Source organism: Nyctibius grandis, chromosome Z (genome assembly GCF_013368605.1).
Source record: "Nyctibius grandis isolate bNycGra1 chromosome Z, bNycGra1.pri, whole genome shotgun sequence".
NCBI classification, from domain to species: domain Eukaryota; kingdom Metazoa; phylum Chordata; class Aves; order Nyctibiiformes; family Nyctibiidae; genus Nyctibius; species Nyctibius grandis.
The window spans coordinates 99443560-99453850 of record NC_090695.1 but is presented as its reverse complement, the minus strand read 5'-3'; the positions used below and the strand labels follow the sequence as shown (position 1 = coordinate 99453850).

At 64.4% G+C, this 10291-nt stretch overlaps 1 protein-coding gene across 1 annotated transcript; it reads left to right on the top strand.

Annotated features, from left to right (window-relative positions):
* Positions 1 to 365: 365 nt before the first annotated feature.
* HS3ST2 (heparan sulfate-glucosamine 3-sulfotransferase 2) lies at positions 366 to 9559 on the top strand. The gene is made up of 2 exons (XM_068423993.1): positions 366 to 811; positions 8797 to 9559. Exons 1-2 carry the CDS (start codon positions 366 to 368, stop codon positions 9413 to 9415), a joined length of 1065 nt encoding a protein of 354 aa, XP_068280094.1. The 3' UTR covers positions 9416 to 9559.
* Positions 9560 to 10291: the final 732 nt, after the last annotated feature.

The following is a 10291-nucleotide window of genomic DNA, read 5'->3' as shown; positions in this document are numbered from 1 at the left end:
CCGGGAGGAGCTGACGTCAGGCGGCCCCTTAAATAGCAGCGCAGCCGCCTCTGCCCCGGCACTTCCCGCGGAGCGAGAGCCCGAGCCGCCGCCGTCCGAGCGCCGAGCCGCGCCGAGCCGAGCCGAGCCGCGCCCGCCGGTGATGGGAGCCGCGGCGGCGGGGCCGCGGGCGCGCAGGGGCCGGGGCGGCGGGCTCAGCTCCCCGGGGCGGCCCGGCCGCGCCGCCGCGTAGCCGCGGGACATGCCGGAGCGGCCGCGCAGGGTGCGGGGCGCCGCCGCCGCGGGGCCCCGGGGGCAGCGGCGCGCCCCGCCGAGCCGCGCCGGGCCGGGCCGGGCCATGCCCGGCGCCGCGGCCCCATGGAGCCATGGCGCATAGGGCGCCGAGCGGGCGGGCCCCGGCTGCGGCTCCGGCTCCGTCCCGGCGGCTGGCGCGGAGGGTCCTGGTGCTGTTCACGCTGTCGCTCTCCTGCTCCTACCTCTGCTACAGCCTCCTCTGCTGCTGCGGGGGCCCCGCCGCGCCCCGCGCCCGCTGCGCGCCCGCCCGCGCCGCCGCCGCCAAGAAACTTCTGCAGAAGTCGCGGCCGTGCGGGCGGCCGCCCCCCGCCGAGCCCCCCGCGCCGCCCGCCGGCAGCCCCCCGGGGCCGGCCCGCCCGGGCACCAAGCGCCTGCCGCAGGCCATCGTGGTGGGCGTCAAGAAGGGCGGCACCCGCGCCGTGCTGGAGTTCATCCGGGCGCACCCCGACGTGCGCGCCCTGGGCACCGAGCCCCACTTCTTCGACAGGAACTACGACCGGGGGCTGGAGTGGTACAGGTGAGCGCGGCGTGCGGGACCGGCACCCCCTGCCCAGGCACCCCCTGCCCGGGCACCCCCTGCCCGGGCACCCCCCGCCCGGGCATCCCCCCGGCGTGACCCCGAGCGCTCCCCCCCGCCCTCTCCCCCCTCCCGGCGCTCTTGGTGGCGGACTCGGGTCTCGGGTCCGCGCTCGCTGCCGCGGCGGGCGCAGCCGCGTCCCTCGGCACCGGCGGGGCGGTGCGGTGCGGGGCGGTGCGGTCCGCACGGACGGGCGGCCGGCGGGGTCTGGCCCGGCCGCACTCGGGGAGGTTTCCCTGCTCCTCCTGCGCGGCCCCTTTCCCCCGGCCCTGGGAACGCGGCTGCTGGGGCCCACGCTGCGGCTGCAGCCCCGCCGGGAACGGGCTCTGGGGCCGGGATGGTGGCAGGTTTCCCATCCCGTCTGAGGAAACATTTGCCCGCGTGAAGGGGCCTCCAAAAGGACTAGTCCACAGGATGGCACGGCTGCTCTCCCGCAGCCCGCGCAGTGTGCCTCAGCACCCTTCTGCCATCGGGTTGTATCTCTGGCTCTGTGAGAGGGGCAGTCCCTGTCCTCCACCGTCTTGGCTCTCTGAACTCTGCTAAGTGTAGGTCGATCTGAGATCTCTAATAATTTGCAGGGAACAGTGAGTGTGTCTCCAGGAGGAGATGGTGGGATTTTAATTTCAGTAAAGGCTTTTGTGAGGAGCTCGGGGTGCTCTCGGAGAGGCAGTGAGTCCTGCATGGGAGCAGGTCACAGCGCCCATGGGCTCATCCCCTGCCCTTGGCCCTGCGCTCGGTGCTTCAAGCAGTTCACCCCCTTCTCCCCGCGGTGTCTGACCCAGTGTGTACTGGTGTGTGTTTGCTGTGCCATCGTGGAGCGCTGGAGGAGCTCTGGGCTGCTCCTGGGCAGGGCCGAGGTGTTTCTGCTGGGCATCAGCGTCAGGAGGCAGAGGAGGGCTCAGCCTGGCCCCGGGGTGCCTGCGAGCTCGCAGAAGAGGAAAGGCTGCCTGGCACGGTCAGTGTGTCGGAGCAATCTGGTGGGTGGTGGGAAGCAGCCCGCAGGGCCACACACTTGTCCCTCCATCCCAGCGGAGGTGTCCCCTGTTCCAGAGCAGGGCAGTGCTCATCGGCTGCCAAGCAGGTCGGGAGGCATCGTGACATGGGGCTCGCTCCCAGCTCCGCTGTGGTCCTGACTTGTCTACGTGCTGGGCAGGCGTCAGACATGCCTGTGGCATGAGGACGCCAGTTTCTGACCACGAGCAGGTCAGAGCTGCTCTGAGCAGCACCTCCCTGCTGGGCATGGGGCTGGTGCTCCAGCCCTTGTAGCTGGGGCTCGTGCCCGGGGAGGCAGCTCAGGGCACTGCCCAGGGAGGGCTGTCTGCAGGCGCGGGCTGCTCTGCTGCCTTGCGTTGTGCTTGGGTCACAGCGGACCCCGCAGCCGGGATGTTCAGCTCCTTCTGCAGCGGTACCGGTGACAGGAGAGCCAGGGCAGGCGCCGGTGGAGCTCGCTGAAGCTGTTTCCCTCTCCTAAGGCTGTCCTGCAGCGTGCCCCGTTCCTCCTGCCCTCTGGAGAGCAGCTGCAGCAGTGTCCTTCGCCTGCTCTTGCCCCTCTGTGTCATTCCCTCACCCTCCTCCCCGACATCAGACGCTGTCCCCCACCCTGCATCGCCTCAGAGCACGCAGCTGGGAGCAGCCCTGCAGTACAGGCACGTAAGGACAGGAGCGGCAGTGGTTTGTCTAAAGGGCATCCAGGGGAGCAGGACGGGGCAGGACATGGGTCCTGGCTGAGCCCCTCGCTCAGAGGGGGGCTGCGTGCGCTCAGCACCTGGCTGGGAAGCAGCCCCCCAGTCCTGAGCTGGGGTTCCCCCCCGCAGTCCTGGGCCCTGCGAGCTCTCCGGGCTCTTGTGCTTGCCCTGTGCACGGTCGGTGTGGGGCGTGTGGGGCTGGGAGCCCCGCAGGCAGCGCAGGGCCGAACCTCGGGGCACTGCTCCTGCAGAAGTGCTTGTGGCTCCGTGCAGGAGGGCTGGGACCACCGAGCCCAGCCAGGGCAGCACTTGCCAGCGCCCGTCTGAACGAAGGGAAGGGGCCGTGCCCCGGGACAGACCCCACCAGGGGCACGTAAGGGCACCTGCGGGCATCCAGCATGGTGCTGGTCCAGGAGGCCCGGAGCCGTGGGTCAGGCTGGGATCCTCCGTGTGAAGGGACTGTCTGTGACCAGGAGGGACGCAGCCTGTGCCAGCGGCAGTGGCGAGGGGCAGCGGTGGGAGCACGGCGGGGCGAGCCGCGCGCTGCCCGGGGCCTGGCTTCACATCTGGATCGATGGAGAGATCACGCCGGAGCAGCGGAGCCTCCAAATTAGTTCAGCTAAAATAATTAAATGACACTTCCCTGGTTTTATTACTTTTTTTTTAACCTCACAAATGTGCCAAAACTTAAGCACAGAGGCTGCTAATGTATAAAGCGGGGAATCGATTTTCCTCCTTGCGAGTGAAGCAATTAAATGTGGAGCAGGTCTGACCCGCAGCACGATGAGCTCCCATTGCTCTGCCAGGGTCCTGGTTTGCTGCCTTCTCCCCTGCCTGGAGCTGCTTGGAGGTGGCAGAGCCAGCGGGGGGGACGTCTGCTCTGCCTGTCCTGGCCGGCTCCAAGGGCCGCGCTGGCTCACGGCAGCTGCTTTCGTGGTGCCTCCTGGCTTCGCTCCGGCCGCGGCCCCGGCAGCCTTGGCTCCCTCCGCTCTGGGAGCTGGCACACGGGGCAGAGCCAGACCCGGACCCCTCTGCTTTCCCCCGCCCCGGAGCTGCCCGCTCACCGACCCCACGCCCGAGCACCCGTGCCCGTTCCAGTTCCCATCAGCCTCCCTAATCCCCCTCATCAGCTACAGATACACCACAGGAAAGGTATTTTTAGCAAGATCTGTTTTAAGACAACTGAAACCAAACAGCCAGCTACTGGGAAATATCGATTCATTACCAATCCTGGACTAAGTGTTCAATACAGAGTTTTTTCCTGCTGCAGGTGGCGTGTGCCAATAACCTTCAATATTTTCCAGAACACAGGGCAGACAGCGTCTGTTAATTTGCCGTTCCCTTTGAGCAGTGACTCTAATTACAGCATCCCGGGGAGCGGTTTTCCTCCCTAGGGCTCCCCAGGAACCCTGTCGGATGATCCAGCGTTATTTTCACAGAGAGGGGCTGCTCCTGGCCGCTTTGGCCACCGGCTGAGCCCGGCTCCCACCCTGCTCTGTGGAGCCGAGCCCGGCACTGGCACCGGGGAGGGTCTGGCTCCTGCGTGGACCCACCTGCCCGAGCCCCATCCCAGGGCCAAGCCCAGGCTCCCCCATGTGCCACCGTGGCAGGTCCCTGGGGGCTCGTGCTCTGCTGGGGCTCTGCCCCGCGCTGCCCTTGGTTTCGGGGCGCTGCGGGGGCTGTGGCAGCTCGGGGAGCGCCGCTGGCCCTGGGCGGGGGGCACTGCCCCCCGGGAGCATCGCTGCGCCCTCCCCGCGTCCCCCCGCCCGCGGGAGGGAGAGGAGGGAGCCCGCAAAGCCGCTCCCGCGCTCCGCCTCGCTAATTGCTCCCTGCTAATGGCCAGCTTGGCTCGCACACAAATGGGAGCCCATTAGGCTTTGCCCAACGACGCGGACTGTTTTGTGGGCTTGACTGACAGTGCATTTTGCTGAAGTTAATTAGTAAGAAGAGAGGAAGACAGCGAGCTTCAAGGATGCTTTGAAATTTCCTTGACTTCAGAGAGTGCCCCTGCTCTGAGGAGAGGGCACGAAACCTCCGGCAGAGACTCGTGTGCGTGTTCCCTGGTCACTCCGTGCCTACACCTGCCTGCAGGTGTGCGGAGACCCTCCGGCAGCGCACCCAGACACCCCGGCACGCTGCTGGCAGCACCCAGCTGTGCAGCCAGGGACGGGCGTCTGCAGCCCGGGGGGCTCCGCACGGTGACCGTGTCCCCAGTGCTCCCCCGGCAGCAGGCGTGTGACACGTGGCTGGAGCCGCCCTCCGGCAGCGCTGGTGTGTGGCGTGGGGTCCGTGGGACCCCGACTGGGTCGCTGTGCTGTGTTCTTGGTGCCGGCACGTTGACCCATCCCTTTGCACGCCCCTGAGCACTGAAATCGAGTGGGCAACGTATCCCTGACACCAGCTTTTAATCAGCAGCAGTGGGGCATGTTAGGTAATTTTTGAAAACAAATTAATTTTTAAAGTTTCTCCTGTGGAAGGAGTTGCCCTGGAAATGGGAGGTGGGGAGAGCCCGGCCTTTCTCCCTGAGCCACGGGGCCCTCGGGCAGCGCTGGGCGGTTGTTCAGGAAGATGGGAGTTACATGCTGGCTCGTGTGCGTGAAGGGCACCGGCTGCGTGCCCTTTGGAAAGGGTTCTGTTGACTTAAAGGACACTGCAAATCTCTGGAGCATTTAAATGATTGAAAACGAATCAGCAACAAAGTTAATTACTGTGTTCACACTGCTTTTATGCATTGAAATGTCCCTCATTAGCTGTCTGTGAGCACTGGTGTAAATTCTTTGAACATAAACATTTATTAAAGGCAGCCGATCCATCATTAAATCCGAGGCTGCCTTAGCGCAGAGCGGTGGCAGCGGGGACACGGGGCGGTGGCAGCGGGGACACGGGGCTGGGCCACGGTCCCTCGGGGCGGCGTTTCCCTGCTGCGGACGCGGTGCGATCTCTGGGACCGTGGGGCTGGGAGGACGCAGCGAGTCCGTTGCGGGGCCTCGCTCCCGGGCCGGCCCCGTTACCGCAGGGCTGCCAGCCCGGCGGGTCAGCGGAGGGGCTGCGGCGGTGCCAGGGATCTCTGTCACCCCGTGAACCCTCACAGGGGTCTGTCACTGTGAGGCACCAGCTCTGCAGCGCCCAGCCGGGGTGTCCCTGTGTCCTAGGCGTCCGCTGACACGTCACCCAGCTGGGGAGAGCTTTTTATCTTCCTCACACCTCGGTTTCTCACGTGCTTAACCCAGTTTTGCTTAAGCCTCGGAGTAGCTTTGCTTGAGCTTTCATCTGCTGATGCCGCCTGTGGTCCTGCTGAGCCCAGCAGCACGGGGCTGCCGGGAGAGAGCTGGTGGCGGCTGTCAGCTGTGTGCACCTGTGGCACAGCATGGCATGGCATGACATGGCACGTCATGGCATGGCGTGGCACAGCATGGTGTGGCATGGCACGGCACAGCCCCGGAGCTGCCCCGCTCTCCTGGGTGGAGGGGCCGGTGCTGTGCCGGGGTATCGGGTGGGCGCTCTCCCATCTGCAATATCTCGATCTCTGATGAGTTTTTGTACAAATTCCTCCCAGGGAGAGTGTTTCACGCATGTTCGACATCAAAGCGGCGCAGCCAGCGAGGGAGCGCATGATTCTTTAATGTGGGAGTGTTGTAGGGGCCGCGGGGTGCCCAAAGGCAGATTATAAGAAAATTAATAATTCAGGTCTATGAAAGGTGCTGGTGAACAGTTAACTCCTTCTGGGCGCTGCCTTCGCACTGGCAATGCTGGTGCTGTGGGGCACAGCGGTGCCAGCTCGGCCGCATCAGGGGACAGCAGCTGTCCTGGGGCCGTGCGGGGACTGGATGTGCCCCACGTGTGTCCCCGCTCCAGTAACGCGGGCAAACGCGACCCCTGAATCTGCAGGTTGGAGGGGAGCGTTGATGCCCCATCAAAGGGCACTGAAGGGCTTTAAGGACTGAGTCACCATAATGGCAATAATCTCTCATTCAGGAGGAGCTGAGGCTTCTCTCCGGCCAGAGCAGTGCGTTGAGCGGGGATGTGGCTGGTGCCAGGACTGCCCCTGCTCCCCCCAGTACCCCCAGCAGGACCCGCTGCGGGGGAGCCCCCGGCCCCGGGGGGGGTTTGTGGGGGCCCCGTGGAGCATGTGTCCGTGCCCCTCCCGTGGGTTTGCTCTCCCACGGGATCTTCAGCGATGCCACCGGTGCCTGTCGGGTCCCCGAAGGGCCGGGGCGGCTCCTGCCTGAGCCCTGGCCGCGCGGAGCCTCCACCCCTGAACACGAGCCTTGGGCTTAAACCCGTGTGCTGTGTGTGTGTGTGCAAATAACGGCGTGAACGCAGGAGTCCCAAAATACCATTTTGAAGTCAGCTGTGATTGAGTTTGCGATGCATTTCCCTGCTCCTGCGGGCCTGGCGATCCCGTCAGCGCCTGGCTGACATGTCTCCACCTCGCATGGTTTCACTGGTGATTTATTTATCTATTCGGGTTGTGTTTTGTTGTCTCAGCAGTCTCTGTTGTTCAGGAGCAGCAAACACTGGGAGTCCATTTAAAAAAAAAAAAACAACTCTTGTCTCATTTCAGTAATTTACTGTGCAGGGATTTTGTGTTTTTCATAATGGATTAGAACCTGTAATTTCATTTTTTGAATACATGGACCTAATAGCTCACGTAATGAAAGTCTAACAAGCCTGAAGATGGGCCATTAATGAAACAGCAGTTTTATGATTCTCCACCAATATCTTGCAGTAGTGAATCACTTACAAAGCTGTCCCACCCCGACTGATGATGGGGCTTGTTTGTGATGTGGAGCCACAGCGGTGGTGCCTGCCGCTGCGTTAGCATTTCCTGACAGCCATTAAACAACGGGAGCCGTAATCTGGATTTATGGGGTTCGAAGCGGAGCAGTGGGAAGGGCCAGATAAGGTCCGGGCTCAGGTAAAACAGCCCTGTTAATTTACGCTAATTAGTTTGTTCCCTTTCGAATGAGGGAACTGGCCAAGAGCGTGTGCGGGTGCGCGGGCTGGCTGCCCCGCTGCCCCAGACAGGCAGCCCCCGTCCCTGCACCGATGGGGAAGTGTGGCCGTGGTTCGGGGACCCCCGAGGTGGCTGGTCTGTCACTGGGCTGATGCAGCTCTCGGAAACATGCGTGCTGCAGCGAGGCCGTGGCGGCTGTGCAGGGGTTATCCCATGAATAAATCAGTGCCTCACTCTCTGCGTTCCCGCGGACAGGGTTGCTGGCGGTCGCTTTCTCTGACTGATTGCACTAGAAGGTGCCCCTCCAGCCTGGCCTCACCCCGAGGGGCTGGGGCAGGAGGGCAGCAGCCCCAAGGCAGGCGCCCGCCACTGCTGCCGGGAGGGCTCCTGTGTGCCCGGAGCTGCCGTGGCGGCAGCACGCTCCCCAGCGAGGGTGCTGGGGCCAGTCGGTACCCGTGGGGTGCTGGGGCCACTCCGTACCCGTGGGGTACTGGGCTCGTCCTGGCTGCTGGCACTCCCTGCCTGCTCCCTGCCCGCTCCCTGCCCGCTCCAGCCAGGGCACCCCCGGCGCCAGGCATCTGGCTGCGATGGATTTGATAGTTTAGTAATACAAGACCAATTTATAAATCTTTCCAGCCCATTAGTTTTTATTTGATTTGGATGTTCACATGTCAAAGCAAATGATTTAATTAGTGCTAAGCTGGGCTGCAGGGACGCTGCAGTTTCCCCTGCTCTGGTGCTCCCTCCCCGGCCTCGCAGCCCGGCTCCCCGTGCCGGCAGCAGCTGGGTGCACGCAGGACCCCGTCTCGGAGCCCTTGGTGCTGATCAGGCCCTGGCAGGTGGGTGATGAAGGGCTGAGCACGGGCTCTGGCAGAGACTGTCTGCTGGGTGACGCACCCCTGGCAGCGAGTGGAGCAGGTCCTTCCCAGCTGCACGCTGAGCTCCGGCGCTTTCATCACACTGATGACACTTCACTGCTGATGGGGACGGAGCAGCCCTGGGTGCTGCGCAGCCGCAGGGTCCCCAGCAGCCTGGCCATGCCCTTGCCCTCCCTCCTGCGTGCGGGGCTGCCCGTGTCCCCATCCTCTGCACGGGGGGGTCCCCTGGGGCTGGGATGGACCCGGGGGACAGCCATGGCCGGGGCCTCTGCAGCGCTGCAGGAGGGAGCTGTGCCTGCCGTGTCCTGCTGGGAGGGGACACCCCACCAGCCCCACGCTGCAGACACCACCTCCCCGTGCCTGCCCCGGCTCCTTCCTCACCATCGTCCTCTGCTTCGCTTGCAGGAGCCTGATGCCGCGAACGCTCGACAGCCAGATCACGGTGGAGAAGACCCCCAGCTACTTTGTCACCAAGGAGGCACCGCGGCGGATCTTCAACATGTCCCGGGACACGAAGCTGATCGTGGTGGTGAGGAACCCGGTCACCCGGGCCATCTCGGACTACACGCAGACGCTCTCCAAGAAGCCCGACATCCCCACCTTCGAGGGGCTGTCCTTCCGCAACCGCAGCCTGGGGCTGGTGGACACCTCCTGGAACGCCATCCGCATCGGCATGTACGCCCTGCACCTGGACAGCTGGCTCCAGTACTTCCCCCTCTCCCAGATCCACTTTGTCAGCGGGGAGAAGCTGATCACGGACCCAGCCGGGGAGATGGGCAAAGTCCAGGACTTCCTGGGCATCAAACGGGTTATCACGGACAAGCACTTCTACTTCAACAAGACAAAAGGCTTCCCTTGCCTGAAAAGGGCGGAGAGCAGCGGCTTGCCTCGCTGCCTGGGCAAGTCCAAAGGCAGGACTCACGTGCAGATAGACCCTGAGGTGATCGAGCAGCTTCGGGACTTTTATAGACCTTATAATATCAGATTCTATGAAACAGTCGGGCAGGACTTCAGGTGGGAATGAGCGTCTGGGAGCGGAGCTGTGGTGACGTGAGGCTGCAGTCTGCTGGGGGGGGGGGCTGGAGCCAGGACCCCCCGGCCAGCCCGTCCTGCCCGGGATCGGCGAGCAGGGGCAGGCGAGGGGCTTCCCCGGCCCTCGGGAGCCCCGGGTGCTCCAGGGCGAGCCGAGACGGGGGAACGCACCGAGTCCTGACGCAGCCATGGAGGGGTGAGGCCCAGCAGAGCCCTGGCTTGCTCCGTGGGGTCCCACTTGCTTTTACGGCCACGTGATGGCCTCATCCCACAGCCTATGTGCAGGCTGCTCCAAAGCACGTCCCCCTCTGTGTCCTGAAGCAAACGGGTGCTCCCGGACACCCGGGGCAGCGGCCACGGGGCTGCTCCCGTGGGCCACATCCCGCCGGGGCGGGCAGAGCTCCGGCCGCTCCACTTCGCCTTCCGTCACTTCAGCGCAGCGTGTATCCATGAGGACAGTGAGGTGTATCTGCTTGAAAAAGAAGTCTATGAGAAATGTTGTACTGATATTTTGTCCTGTGAATAAAGCACAGAATCCTGCTGTTACGGGTACTCCGGTGGCACCAGTTTCCTCGTTCAGCATGTGATCCCTTTGTGTAAATAAAAGCGGCTACCACCGGTGCGTATGCATGGGCTCTTCTTAGGGCAAGGCCGGGCAGCCCCAGGCGCTGGGGACGTGTCTCCAAACACACATGCCCCGGGCAGCTCCGACGCCGTCTGGCCCAGCCACAGCCTGGCCCTGCAGCTGGGGGCCAGGAGCTGCCCCCGTGCCCCCTCGCTGCACCCCAGCCCGGTCCCTGCGGTCCCCAGTCCCCACCCTCAGCACCAGCCCACCCGCTGGTCCCCAAACCCAGCCAAGCCCTGTGGC